Source organism: Peromyscus californicus, unplaced genomic scaffold (assembly GCF_007827085.1).
Source record: "Peromyscus californicus insignis strain IS unplaced genomic scaffold, ASM782708v3 Scaffold_6__1_contigs__length_162567912, whole genome shotgun sequence".
Classification (NCBI taxonomy): domain Eukaryota; kingdom Metazoa; phylum Chordata; class Mammalia; order Rodentia; family Cricetidae; genus Peromyscus; species Peromyscus californicus.
The window spans coordinates 60,970,554-60,984,177 of NW_026294584.1; the positions used below are offsets into that span (position 1 = coordinate 60,970,554).

A 13,624-nucleotide genomic window follows, 5' to 3' on the forward strand; every position below is an offset into this window, starting at 1 on the left:
GTGAGGGGCCTAGATTTGATCCTTAGAACTGCAACTAAAATAATAAAACCCAGGATTGGGGAGTAACCCAGGACCTCAGACCTAGGCTCCGCCCCACCCTAAGTAGGACCACACATCCCTAGCCTTACCCTTGCATCCCCACTGTGTCTCTTGGCCCATCCTCCACACAGCCACAGTCCTGGTCTCCAGCAGGATGAAGTGGTAGCAGTCCATTTACAAGAAGCATTCAGCCTACCCGGCTGTTCCCTGTGTGCTTCAAATCTGACCTGGTGAGACTATAAAGTTGAAGAAAAGACCTTGAAGAGACTGAGACTAGGCCATGTGTCCACCCAGAACATTCAGATACGGGCATAGTGCCAAACCAGGCGTGGTGGAGCACCTCTGTCATCCCAGCAGATGGGAGATAGAGGTGGGTTGATCAGTTAGAGGTCATCTTTGGCTACATAGAGAGTTTGAGGCTGGCATGGCCTTTGTGAGAGCCCACCCCAGAGGTGGAAGGCACAGTTATACACAATACAATATGAGGTTCATAAGGATCATGGAAATGGTGGGATGGTGGCCTTATCTTGAAAGGGGGTAAGCAGACAGCCTGAATGACATGAGCCTGTGGCCCCAAAGCTGTAATTGAGGCAAGCTGGGGCCTCCATTGTCTTCTCAGGTGTCAAGGGAAGCATGCAAAGGACCCTTAGAATGTGCTGATGCTCCCGGAGCAGTCAGGACTGTCCTATGCTGCTGCGGATGTATCAGTCCACCCCACTTACCCCCAAAGGGTGATGGCCCCTAGCTGTGGTCTGTAGGTCACTTCCCACTGAGAGGCCATCCCTGGCCAACCACATCCAGGTTGTAGAACTCTGTGCAGACCAGCAAACCAGGCAGGGAGAGGTGCTATAACTCCATGGCCAGACAAGCAGTTTGTACTTTTCATGTGGCAAAGGATTATAGTCTTTCAGGAGTGATGGGCACATAATGCAAGAAACAGCTGCTATTGGAGGCCAGTGTAGGAAACAGTGGCTGGGGTGAGTGCAGAAGCTGAAGTGGGACTTGTGGTCAGGACTACACCCTGCTGTGAGGACAAGGAACCCAAGAACTCTAGTCCAGAGTGCCCTGATTTAGTATCTGTAGTGACAGCCCTGGAAGCTGAATTCTGGGTAGCTTCAGTTGTCTGGCCACTGTGCCCCCCCCCCCACCTCTACCAAGTGCAGCTTAGAGCAAAGCCTCTGCTTTCCATAGCAACGCCTCTGTCTGGCCCTACCCTTGGTCCAGGTGGGACATAAAATCTCCCTCACCGAGCAGTCAGCCAACCAAGTGTGCCCAACATCATGCATGGTCACCCGGCTGGCAGTGTATACATCGGTTGGTGTGATTCTCAGCCCCCTGACGGTGGCCACTGGCTGGTGACCCTACCTGTCACCCTGGCCTGGCTCTGCCAGCTCCCTAGTAGAGACCAGCAGCTTATCTGGGCTTGCTCTTGAAAGCCTCTTCCAAGAATTAAGTGGGACACTTTGTAAGGACGTCCTTTAAGACCACAGTGCTGTAACCCCAGAAGGTGGTCACATCTATGCCTAGCCTATGCCACCAAGCTTGGGACAGTTTCTGAGACTGTGAGCCCTGAGTGCTTGCTAGGACCAGTGTACATACAGTCAGAGGCAGTACACTGTGACTGATTGGGTGGTGGAACTGTGCCCCCACCACTCAAGGCCAGAAGCCACCAGAAGGAACCTGGTCTCCAGTACTTTTCAAAGACACAATACAAATACAATTCTGGGGCCAAGGAGAAACACCTGCCACCAAACCTAAGGACCTGAGTTCAATCCCCCAAGACTCATGGGGTGGATGAGCAACTCCCACAGGTTATCCTCTCACCTCCACACATTGTGACACACACACACCCAATAAACAATAAGTAAAACATTAGAGGAAACTGTAAATAGTGGACATGACAGTGACAAGAACCAGGCCTTGCAGTCCCCTGTTCAGATGCCCTTGGGCTACTGGCCCCTCATATCTGAGTTCCTTGTGCTCCTCCAAGCCCTCTAGCACTGAGCTTGTGCATGGCTCCTCCAGCTCTGGGAGCACATGCACCCCACCCCTGCAGCAGCACACACACTCCACCCCTGCACACGCACCCCACCCCTGCAGCAGCACACACACCCCACCCCTGCAGCTCTACCCTCATCTTCCCTTCTGAATTCCTGGAAGCAGCTCCATGCCTTGGATCCCATGCTGCCTTTGCCCTATGGCAGGGCGCTGGGAGATGATTCAAGGTCCTGGAATACCCTCCAGGCGTACTCCCTGACCAAGGCTAATGGGAGTGCAAACCGGTGTAACTGCTATTAGGGTGGGGGTGGGGGGACCTGGTCACATCTATCAAATTAGTAAGGCAGTGGCCTCAACCCAGAAACTCGGTTTCAGGGTGTTTATGACATTGATAGCAAAGCTAGAATTGAAAGGCTGGAATCCTCAGTGGTCATCAGAGAAGACATCGCTTCCACATGACGACCTAGGACCACTTTCAGAAATGAGGACGCTTTCCAGGTGCTGGAGATCCCTAGATCTGTTCATCAAGAGAGAAAGGTGTAAAGTCACAGGGTACCCTGGTACCCTGGGGGTAGCAGGAGAGCCCATAGTCATTGTGGAGGAAGAGAGCCTCACCAACAGGAGGGCCCGAGAATGAGGAGGTAGGGTCTGGGTCACCAGGCAGAGGGGTACACTCAGAACACAGAAGGCCATTGGATATGGAATCTGAAGAGGGCCCTGGTCCTGTAATGTTGCTAGGATGCTGGGGGCCGAGGAAGAGAAGACCTGCCTGTGCCAAACCTCCCACCACTCTCTAGCTTGGTCAAGAGCCAGGTCTACTCTGCAAACGAACAAATGATGCCAGGTGAGCTCATGGAAGGGCAGGAGAGGCCAAAGGAGAGAGCGGCTGGACCAAGGATTAGCACTTACCCCTCAGGGCTGGCATTCAGGGGCTGTGACTGGGAGCCTAAAGGGCCCCAAAGGCATCCCCAACCCCAATGTATATCTGGGCTTCCTTCAAGCCCTACCCAGGGCTGCTGCGGTTTCCTCCTGGCGCCTCTGGTCTCTGACAGCAGAGACTCCCCCCATGCTGCACTAATGGCTCAGCCTGGGGCCCCAGGGACCTTCCCTGCCCCCCCAGGCTGCTCTGCTGGCCCCCCAACCCCCCTCATGCTGAAACCTAATCCTCTGCAGCCGCTTCAGCTCAGTCCTGCTCTGCAGCCCCTGCCTGCCACTACCTCCTGCGCCCTACCTGGTCTTTACTGCAGAGCCCCAACCTCACGGAGCCAACGCCGGTTCTGGGGAAGGCAGAGCTGGACCGACGACGACGTTCATCTCATCCAGTCCTACCAGGCCAGTACTTTCACCTCTCCGTCTTGGCTCCTCCCCTCTCTACCTTCTCCTTTTCTACCTTCTCCTTTTCTCTCCTCCCTAGTCCCTGCTGGGCCACCCGAATCCCATCTCAATCCCCCATTAGTCCTACAAAAACAGCCTCTGTCACTCCTTGGACGCCCTGTACCCAGTCAACAGTCCCTTCTCTGGGCTCTAGCCATGAAACCCCCCTCAGGACTGGAGGAGGCCCGGCGGCGGCGGCAGGCCTCAGACATCCGGGTGTTCGCCAGCAGCTGCACAATGCATGGTCTGGGCCACATCTTTGGCCCTGGAGGCCCGACCCTGCGCCGTGGGCTTTGGGCCACAGCTGTGCTCCTGTCACTGGCGGCCTTCCTCTACCAAGTGGCTGAGCGGGTGCGCTACTATGGGGAGTTCCACCACAAGACCACCCTAGATGAGCGGGAGAGCCACCAGCTCACCTTCCCAGCTGTCACCCTGTGTAACATCAATCCGCTGCGCCGCTCACGCCTCACACCCAACGACTTGCATTGGGCTGGGACAGCGCTGCTGGGCCTGGACCCTGCTGAACATGCTGCCTACCTTCGTGCCCTGGGCCAGCCCCCTGCACCGCCTGGCTTCATGCCCAGTCCCACCTTCGACATGGCACAACTCTACGCCAGAGCCGGCCACTCCCTTGAGGACATGTTGCTGGACTGCCGCTACCGTGGCCAGCCCTGTGGGCCTGAGAACTTCACTGTGGTGAGCCGGCTGCCCTAAGACTCAGTGTCTACAATCTTCAGCCTTGTCAGCCCAAGAGTCCCCCAAAACAGGGAACCTCAACACCCCTTGCCTGGGTATTCCTTCCCTCCTGCCAGCCACAGGCTCTCCATCCCCCAAGTCATTCTGTCTAGTCTAGGAAGTGGCATCTGGAGGTTCTCTCCATCTCACACTTAGACATTTGTGCACCTGGCCATGCCTCCCAGCAAGGACACCGACCCAAGCAGGCTGCAGGGCCAAGGGCTAGCTGGTGGAGACACTGCCCCTAGGGTAAAATGCAATACCCTGGGACTATTCTGGGGCCCCCATCTGCTAGGAGAGGATTTTCCTGTGTCTCATCCAAGTTTTGCCACCCAAGGCAGGGCAATAATAGATCCATTCCCTCTTGTTCCAATTACCCCTGTGGGCTGCGTCCAGGGCTTTGGTGAGAGGCAGGGGAGTTGGAGGAGGAGGTTTCCTCACTTCGCATATCTATATGTGAGGCTAAGGGCATTGAGATGTGGACTTCAGAGTTCTTTCAAGGACGGTGGGCGAACTGCAGGAGACCCGGTATCAAAAAGTCCAAAACAAGTATGGTAGTGCACACCTTTAATCCCAGAACCTGGGAAGCAGAGGCAGGAGGAGCCCTGAGTTCCAGGCCAGCCTCATCCATATAACAAAGCAAGTTCCAGGACTACATAGAGAGAATGTGTCTTTAAAAAAAAAGAAAGAAAGAGAGAGAGAAAGAAAGAAAGAAAGAAAGAAAGAAAGAAAAGAAAAAGAGAAAGAGAAAGAGAGAAGGAAAAAAACAAGACTCCTAAGAAGATAGGACAGGTGGAAATTCAGCTAGGTCACCTAGATTTAGTAACCTAGGTCCAGTTCCCACCCCCCACCCCACCCCTGCCCCAGGTACTTAGGTAACACATTGGGTGGGGGGATCCATCCAAGGATTTTTTGTCCCTGGGTATGATGATTCATGCCTGTAATCCCAGCACTGGTATTTGGAGGCAGGAGAATCAGGAATTTGAGACCATCTCAGCTACATAGCAAGCACCAGACAAGCCCAGGCTACACACCCCCCTCCCAAGAAAAAAAAACCCAACAGCAAAAATGAAGAGAAGGGACTGAAGGAGGGGAGTTCGCTCATGCCCAGGGGCTTGTTAAGAGAGGGGCTGTCCCTTTCTGCCCCCAGATCTTCACTCGAATGGGGCAGTGCTATACCTTCAACTCCGGCCTCCACGGGGCAGAGCTGCTCACCACTCCAAAGGGTGGCGCTGGCAATGGGTTGGAGATTATGTTGGATGTACAGCAGGAGGAGTATCTGCCCATCTGGAAGGACATGGGTGAGGGGCACAGGGTCATTTGCCTGTGAGGAGGGATGAGGGTGGAGGTATGCATGAGGCTGGGAAATCACAGAGACCATGGGAAGGAGAGGAGGCAGGTGTGTAGGGAGGAGCCCCAAAGCACATCTTCTTGTGAGAAGAGGCAGGGCTGGCTCTTCCAAATCCTGAGGAGAGGGACTGCCAAGTGAGTCTCTCCTGGGAGTGGAGTGTCTGGGGCCTTAAAGGCCCCTCCCTGCAGAAGAGACCCCGTTTGAGGTGGGGATCCGAGTGCAGATCCACAGCCAGGAGGAGCCCCCTGCCATTGACCAGCTGGGCTTCGGGGCAGCCCCAGGCCACCAGACTTTTGTGTCCTGCCAGCAGCAGCAAGTATGTTGGTTCAACTGCCTGTGCCTCCCACCCTCCCCAAACTCCTACCTCCTCAGAAGACCCTCAGACCCCAAGCCACAGTGCCTCAGCTTGTTCCTGGGGCCCTCACCCCAGCAACCTCTCTTAACCCAGTCTCCTCAACCTTGTCCCCCCCTCCACAGCTGAGCTTCCTGCCACCACCCTGGGGTGACTGCAATACTGCATCTGTGGATCCCGACTTTGATCCAGAGCCCTCTGATCCCCTGGGTTCCCCTAACCCAAGCCCCAGCCCTCCTTATAGTTTAATAGGGTGTCGTCTGGCCTGTGAGACCCGCTATGTGGCTCGGAAGTGTGGATGTCGAATGATGCATATGCCTGGTAAGGGGCAGGGGTCTGTTGGGAGTAGGGAATGGGGGTACCCTAGGGGGCGCTCTCGGGCTCCGTTCTCATCTTCTATCCTAGGAAACTCGCCAGTGTGCAGCCCCCAGCAGTACAAGGACTGTGCCAGCCCAGCTCTGGGTAAGGGCACCACCCTTCAGCCTCCCTGTCCCCATCCACTCGGCTGTTGATCCCAACCCTCTGGCCGAGTGGTCCTGATCCCTGCTTTGCGGCCTGCCTGCAGATGCCATGCTGCGAAAGGACACGTGTGTCTGTCCCAATCCGTGCGCCATCACGCGCTACGCCAAGGAGCTCTCCATGGTGCGGATTCCTAGCCGCGCTTCAGCTCGCTACCTGGCCCAGAAATACAACCGCAGCGAGACCTATATCGCGTGAGCGAGGAACGGTAGCAAGACTGGAGGCACTGTGCCTGAGACGGGGCGGGGTGGGGGTGGGGGCCTCGGAGCAGGAGCCCTGCACACAGCCCAGGATGGATTCATCTCCACATCATAATCGGTTCTGGGACTCTGGGCAAGCTGCTTAAACTTTCTGACTTGGGAGATGAGAATAACCCAAGGTTCTTGAAAGGGGCCAGAGCACCCATCCACACCTACTTCCAGCTGGCGCCAGGTGGTGTCCAGCAAGCAATTGGGGCTTCTTTTCCTCCAGGGAGAACGTTCTGGTTCTGGACATCTTCTTTGAGGCCCTCAACTATGAGACAGTGGAGCAGAAGGCTGCCTATGAAGTGTCGGAGCTGCTGGGTGTGTATGGAGTGCCTGGGTCTGCAGAGGTGTGGATAGGGCAGGTGACTGTGAGCTGACAGCATTCTGCCTCTACAGGAGACATTGGCGGACAGATGGGACTGTTTATTGGAGCCAGCCTGCTTACCATCCTCGAGATCCTTGACTACCTCTGTGAGGTGGGACAAAACCCCAGACATGATGGGGAGGAATTGGGCCACCAGTGTCCAGGGAGGTGGATGTTGACCACCTACTCCTGCCACTTGCCCCCAGGTTTTCCGAGACAGAGTCCTGGGGTATTTCTGGAACAGAAGGAGCTCTCAAAGACGCTCTGGCAGTACTCTGGTAGTAGTCCCCTTGCCCTCCCCCACCCCTAGCATCATCTGGTCCAGGAGCTATGTGCGGCCATCTTGGCTGGTCTCCACCTTCTCCCTTTTCCCACAGCTTCAGGAAGGGTTGAATGGCCATCGAACACACGTTCCCCACCTCAGCCTGGGCCCCAGGTAATATGAGGCGTGCCCCGTAAGGTCAAGGGACAGGTCAAGAGGACATTCAGGTCCCTCTAGGGCAGAAGAGGTGGAAGGTCCCTGCCCCAGCGCTGTGGCTTGTCCCACAGGCCTGCCACCACTCCCTGTGCTGTCACCAAGACACTTTCTGCCTCCCACCGGACCTGTTACCTCGTCACAAGGCTCTAGACCTGCTGTGACCACTCGGCTGCACCGTGACATCCTGGGCATGTCCAGCCTGTACATCTTTGCTGTCTTCGCCCTAATAAAGCTCTAGTGCATGTGCCTCAGGTGTTTGCCTTACAGACCAGACATCAGCAGAGTCAATGCCAGCCTCCCACCTCCATCCACTATCAAGTTGGGACTTGGTCCCCAGTTAGGCTTTACAACTCTCTGGTGGGGGGGAAGGACAATTTTAAAAGAAGATCAATCAATTGCACCTTCGTGTTAACGAGCTTATCAAACCCATTTTAATTTTTTTTTTTTTTTTTTTTTTTTGAGTAATGGGGACTGAGCCCAGGGTCTGGAGGACTCCTGCTCTGCAAGTGTTCTCCCACAGAAATACACCCCCACACTGTTGTTCTTCTGAAGCAGGGTCTCATATACTTCAGGATGGGGGTGAACTGTGCAGCCAAGGATGATCCTGATCTCCTAATCTTTCTGCCCACACCTATCAGATGTTGAGATTATAGGCATATACCACCATGTTTGGCTTCCCAGCCCTTTTTGTTATCTTGTTTATTTAGAAACAGAGTCTCACTAGATTGTCCAGATTGACCTTGCACTCTCCTGCCTCAGGCTTGTTGGTAGCTTGGAATACAGACCTGTACCACCAGGCCTACTTCTCAGCAATATCTAAGAAGGCAGTCTCTCCATGCCCAGAGCTCAGATGTGATGGTCCATAGCGGGTAGTCACTGTACCAACAGCGTAGAGCCAGAACGAGGTTCTAACTAGCTCAGCAAGAAGGCGGAGGTGGCTGGTTTACACTAGCAGGTCTCTGTCCTGCCTGTGTGCGCAGGTCACGCTATGGGAAAGTTCTCGCCTTTCCAACCTCTCCACAGGAGCTGACAGCCTACTTGAGACAGTGGGACTGAAAGCGCCCTGCCTTTCCCTTCCTGCCCAGAGGGCACCACTGGACCTCTACCTCAGCTCCAGCTTCCTTCTTTCACTGTACCCCAACCACTGGGAAACTGGCAAACAGGACCTGAGAAGGGATGTTCTTTTGAAAGAGACCCTACACAGCTCTGAGTTTCCCCTGCCCCAGCCTACAACTCCAAGTGTGAAAACAGAGATGGAAGGCTCTATACAGAAATGTGGAGACCCCCATAGAGAGGCCCAGCCCATTCTCCCCATTCTGGTGGAGGCTCGCTCAACTTTGCACTCAGGCCAGCGGCGTCCGACCTCAGAACTGTTTCTGGCCTTTCTAAGCAGAAGAGGAAAGTGTGCAGGAGTATGTGAGCCTGCATGTGGAGACAGAGCTGCCACCACGATACAATCAAAAGGATGGGGATCACGGCCTCCTGTCCCCAGTCTCAGACATGTGAAGAGGCAGAGCAGACAGTGAGCAGCTCGTTGCACAAGCTGTAGGCAGGGTCACAGAGGGTGGTAAGTCAGAGCAAGGGTCCCCAGCCACCCTTCAGAGCCACCCCACCACCATATCAGCAGACTGTGGGAAAGGAGCCAATTTATGAAATTAAATAAAGTCCATGGAGGGAGTGAAAACCACGGGCCAGGGTAACTGTACCCTGGCTGGGCCCAGCACAGCTGGTGCTCAGTATCCCACACCCCACTTTTCCACCCTCCTATGAGGGAGGATTAAATAGACCAGGCCCCAGCCTGGCCACCAGGGGTCAGAGAGCCTACGGGGGACAGAAGTCAGAGAAGTAGGGGTGCTGCAAGGCCTCCTCTGCTGAGATGCGTTGCACAGGGTTACACTTCAATAGGTTCTGCGGGTGGGAAGAAAGGCAGAGGTCGAGCTCAGACCAGGACAAGCCACCATCTTTTTGTCCCTCTGAGCAAGCACCACAATCCCCAGTTTCTTGGGCAGGCAAACGCCCCCATCTGCTTCTACCCCTAGGCACCTACCTGCAACAGGTCTCTCCCTGTGGCATTGAGCTTGGGCACGACGTTCACCAAGGACGTTGTGGCTGGGTACATTGGGTAGGGCTGCAGAGGAGGGCCAGGCAGAGTGAGGCCAGAGGTATGGAGCATAGAGTTAGAAAACAAAAGGGGCCTCTAATGAACCAAGACCTCCCATAGCCAGTCACACCTTATAGTCTGGCAGCTTGGTCATGGCGGGCCACTGTTCCTCGGTCGGGGTTCCTAGCAGTGTGTCCATGTGGTCAAGGGTCACTTGTGGGCAGGGTTGCGCCTACACCTCAGGGACAAGGGGGAGGATTCCTCACTCCTGCCTGCCCTTCTCTCACACCATCTTACTCTATCCCCCAGCCCAGCCTGAGATGAACCCCATTTTTATGGTGTTTACAGTGGACCAGGAAAATCCAACTCCTGGTGCTTGTGGTCCTAACAGACAGTCATTTTTTTCTCCACAAACTCCTTCTCCTTTATCCTAAGGCCCACTGGAGCAACTTCTAATTACCTCATCAGATGTGCCGTCCTTACCACCAGGCCACATCTCTCCACAGTGTGGCCCCATGCAAGGACAATATGGAGGGTAAGCAACGGCTACCTCTCACGCCTGCTCTACGCTCCATGCCCATTCCCTTTCTACAAAGAGGTGAAGGAGAGTGGACTAAGGGCCCTGGAAGGATATCGAAAGATCCTCTTCAGCTGGTCATCCACATCGTTGCCAGGGAAGAGAGGCCGCCCCGCATTAGCCAGCTCTGAGAAGAAAACAGGGGCAAAACAGAGCATATGAAGGACCCATCATTCTGAGGTGCCCCTGTGCCTCCCCGTCCCAGCCCCAAGAACCCCTCTCCCTTCCCTCACAAAAGATCCTCCAGACCCTACTTGTTAACCCAGCTGGGAAAGAAAGTGCCTCTGCAGAACCCCAATGTGTCACCTGCGAAGATGCAGCCGGCTGACCACATGTCGATGGACGTGGAGTACAGCTTGGCCCCAAAGAGGACATCCGGTGGGCGGTACCACAGCGTGACCACCTGGAGAAGACCCCACCCGCAGGGACCCCCCCCCTCCCACTTAGAGAGCTGGAAGGAGGTCCAGGAGGCGGCTCAGAGAGCAGAGGAAACAATGTGGTGTAGAGAAGCCACTGGGGGACTCCCTCCCTTCAACCTCATATACCACATCCCAGGCTCACCTCAGCAGAGTAGCAGCGGACTGGGATACCAAAGGCTCGAGCCAGGCCAAAATCAGCCAATTTCAACTCCCCATTCTGAGGGGAGATAACACAAAGAGGACATGGAGAAGACTTTTAAATGGTTTAGGGCAGGCTCCAGCTTCCTTCTCCCCATCCTGCTCCCTCAGTGCTCCCCATCCCTGACTCCAGCTTCTGTATTCTTGCTCCCTGTTCCCAGAGCAATACCCTGTTTATGAGCAGGTTCTGGGGCTTCAGGTCCCTATGCAGCACGTTCCGGCTGTGACAGAATCCCAGGCCTTTCAGCAGCTGGAAGAGGAATGACTGGGGAGAAGCAAGGAAGAAGGAGTCAGACCCACTGTGCCCTATAGCCTGTAGGACTTGGGGCAAGTCAAGAAGTCCATCCAATTACTCTGTAATTTAGTGTGTGTGTGTGTGTGTGTGTGTGTGTGTGTGTATTTGTGTCTGTGTGTATGTGTGTCTGTGTGTGTGCCTGTGTGTGTGCCTGTGGAAGCCAAAAGAAGGGGTAGGGTCTCCTGGAACTGGAGTTACAGGTAGTTGTGAGCTACCCAATGTGAGTACTGGGAACAGAATTCTCTGAAAGAGCAGCAAGTGCTCTTAACAACTGAACTGTCTTTTCAACCTTTCATCTAGTTACTTTAGAGAATCTGCTTTGCATGCACTAGGTAGCAGCAGTACAACAGTAACCAAGTTTTCCTTGCGCCTCACACTTCCTGGACTGATAGGCTGGTGAGCCTTCCTGCATCTCCAGTCCATGCTGGTCTCCCATACAAGGCTGCAATTTAGCACACACACCATGACCATCAACACAAAAACAAAGCTATAGTACTACTCAGGACCCGATTCCCTTGGAAGCTGGGCCAGCGCACTTGGTCTTGGGCCTAGAACAGTGACTGATACAACACAAAACCTACAGCAAATATTTGTTTCGTTGGCCTCTCTCTCTCACTCCATCTCTCTTTCCTCTTAAGATTTACTTTATTTTTAAATTATGTATGTATGTATGTGGGGGAGTGGTATGTGCATGTGAATGCAGGTGCCTTTGGTTGCCAAAAGTGGGTACTGGATCCCCTGGATCTGGAGTTACAGGTGGTTGTGAGCTACCTCATGTGGGTGCTGGGAATTGAACTCACATCATCTGCAAGAGTAGTATGTGTTAACTGCCATCTCTCCAATCCCCTCTTTTCTTTCCTTTTTCTTGCTTGTTTTTGCCCTGATATTTGAGACAAGGCCCTGCCATGTAGCTCAGGCTGGTCTTGAACTTGAGATCCTCCTGCCTCAGACTTCTGAGTGCTAAAGTTAGAAGTGTGTGCTACTATGCAGGGCTGGTATTTGTTAAATGCATGAGATATTTCTCATGTGTCTCCTCTCTTGAGTGCAAATGACATCCCTGAAATCAGATACTGTGCAAGTCAAAGGAAATCACATAAAAATGTTCACCAAGACTAGTAGCCCTTGGAGGGCAGAAACAGGTTTTCTCTGGTACTCCAGGACCACAACCTGTTACTCGGGAGTATTGATAGTATAGGCACACCCAGGAGATGAATCCCTAGACACTTCTCCCCTTACCTTCACAATCTCAGGGTCCAGGTCACCATTGCAGCTGTCAAAATATTTCTTCAGGTCCTAAATAGAGATGAGGGTGTGGAGAAGAAGACAGAGTTCAACCTTAGTCTGGACTCCTATACCCTCCCATGATTACTAATCCCGCCCCCCAGCCCCTCTTTCACCTGATCACAGAACTCAAAAACCAACGTCAGCTTCTTGTCACTATGCAGGACATCATGAAGCCTAGAGAGAATGAAAGGCTCAGCCAGATCCCAGTACCTCTAGCATCCCAATACAGCCTAGTCTACTGAGGAGGTTCTATCTCTTCCAACAGACCTCACCTAACAATGTTTTTGTGCTTCAGTTCCTTGAGTAGACAGATCTCCCGGAGGGCTGAACTTGGCACACCCTACAATATGCAAGGAGACAGTAGTCACAGCCCACCCAAAATAGGCCTTATACCCCTCCCCCCACGCCTCAGTCCTACCTCATCGTCATCATCCAGCCTGACACGCTTCAGAGCCACAATCTCATGGGTTTCCCGGTTTTTGGCCTTGAACACAGTTCCATAGGTGCCTAGGGGAAGGTCGGGGGGTGAGGGGGAGGATCGTTCTCAACATCTTAGTGTGTAAGGGCAAGTTTTCAGGTGAAGGTTAGGTATGGAGTAGTTTTGTGAGTGAGGATGCCAAAGCGAAGGTGCCTAAAAAAGCTCAAGGCTCCAGAGGCAGGGGGAATCTGCCATAAGCTCAGGGGGTGGGGGGTGGGGTTGGGAAGTAGCGAGGAGTCATCTAGCAGAGCAGTGAAGGCCTGCAAAAATGTTAAGGTTGGAGGTTCTGCATTTTGAAGCAGGGGTTCCAGGTGAGGGTTGCAAGTGATGTTGAGGCTAGGGGTGAGAAATGCAGGAAGTGCCGCGGCTAGGAAGATCGGTCCACAGAGACTGCTAACGCTAAGAGCAAGAGTTTGCCGCAGATGCTAACACAGGGAGAAGGGTTGGTGTCTGCACCGAGTGTTGGGCTCAGCGGCCAGGGCTTTTGCCCAGTGCTGAGGTCGGAGCCTGCAAGTATAGCTGACGGTAAGGGAGCTGGGACTGCAAGCAGGGTCTTCAGAAAAGGACCTTGCAGGAACATCTCGTGGTTCCATTACCTTCCCCAATCTTCTCCAGTTTCTCGTATTTCTGCATCGCAGCGGCCGCGGGGACCCCTGCGGGCCCTCGGTTCTAAGACTCCCGGCCCCGGCGTTGCAGAGGAGGTGGTACCCACAGCTCCAGCCCCGCCCACCCGCTCCCCCGCGCACAGGCGTCTGGGACTTGTAGTTCCTGGGTGGCCATGTTTCCCAAGAATGCCGGTGGCGAAGGGTACGAGGAC

The 13,624-nt window shown here is 54.1% G+C and overlaps 2 protein-coding genes across 11 annotated transcripts; one reads left to right on the forward strand and one right to left on the reverse strand.

The window, feature by feature from the left end:
* Window positions 1–64: 64 nt before the first annotated feature.
* Window positions 65–7,702, forward strand: Asic3 (acid sensing ion channel subunit 3). Of its 9 annotated transcripts, none has more exons than XM_052722165.1 (11): window positions 65–4,107; window positions 5,297–5,447; window positions 5,686–5,813; window positions 5,975–6,170; window positions 6,255–6,311; window positions 6,415–6,562; window positions 6,840–6,931; window positions 7,010–7,089; window positions 7,184–7,258; window positions 7,355–7,413; window positions 7,527–7,702. In XM_052722165.1, the coding sequence occupies exons 1-11, from the start codon at window positions 2,872–2,874 to the stop codon at window positions 7,603–7,605; spliced, it is 2,301 nt and encodes a 766-aa protein (XP_052578125.1). In that variant the 5' UTR covers window positions 65–2,871; the 3' UTR covers window positions 7,606–7,702. The 9 variants fall into 9 exon arrangements, with proteins under 9 accessions (XP_052578125.1, XP_052578126.1, XP_052578122.1 ...); XM_052722166.1 differs by having other exon boundaries at window positions 7,184–7,255; XM_052722162.1 differs by having other exon boundaries at window positions 7,010–7,258.
* A 1,382-nt stretch (window positions 7,703–9,084) lies between these two features.
* Cdk5 (cyclin dependent kinase 5) lies at window positions 9,085–13,538 on the reverse strand. 2 transcript variants are annotated; one of them, XM_052722178.1, is made up of 12 exons: window positions 13,404–13,538; window positions 12,748–12,836; window positions 12,602–12,669; window positions 12,443–12,503; window positions 12,282–12,338; window positions 10,920–11,015; window positions 10,695–10,769; window positions 10,440–10,536; window positions 10,190–10,260; window positions 9,687–9,746; window positions 9,503–9,583; window positions 9,085–9,363 (listed from the first exon to the last, which is right to left on the reverse strand). In XM_052722178.1, exons 1-12 carry the CDS (start codon window positions 13,438–13,440, stop codon window positions 9,277–9,279), a joined length of 879 nt encoding a protein of 292 aa, XP_052578138.1. In that variant the 5' UTR covers window positions 13,441–13,538; the 3' UTR covers window positions 9,085–9,276. The 2 variants fall into 2 exon arrangements, with proteins under 2 accessions (XP_052578138.1, XP_052578139.1); XM_052722179.1 differs by lacking the exons at window positions 10,190–10,260; window positions 10,440–10,536 and having other exon boundaries at window positions 9,687–9,788.
* Between the last annotated feature and the right edge of the window lie 86 nt (window positions 13,539–13,624).

Bases quoted from the DNA above. Each gene is read 5' to 3' on its own strand.
- Cdk5 (XM_052722178.1), bottom strand. From the start codon at position 13,440: ATGCAGAAATACGAGAAACTGGAGAAGATTGGGGAAG. The intron at 12,504-12,601 runs GTGAGGTCTGTT...CATTCTCTCTAG, and splicing joins AAGCACAAAAACATTGTTAG to GCTTCATGATGTCCTGCATA. The intron at 10,770-10,919 runs GTATTGCTCTGG...ATCTCCCCTCAG, and splicing joins AGAACCTGCTCATAAACAGG to AATGGGGAGTTGAAATTGGC.
- Asic3 (XM_052722162.1), top strand. From the start codon at position 2,872: ATGATGCCAGGTGAGCTCATGGAAGGGCAGGAGAGGCCAAAGGAGAGA. The intron at 6,932-7,009 runs GTGTGTATGGAG...CTGCCTCTACAG, and splicing joins TGAAGTGTCGGAGCTGCTGG to GAGACATTGGCGGACAGATG. The intron at 7,414-7,526 runs GTAATATGAGGC...CTTGTCCCACAG, and splicing joins CACCTCAGCCTGGGCCCCAG to GCCTGCCACCACTCCCTGTG.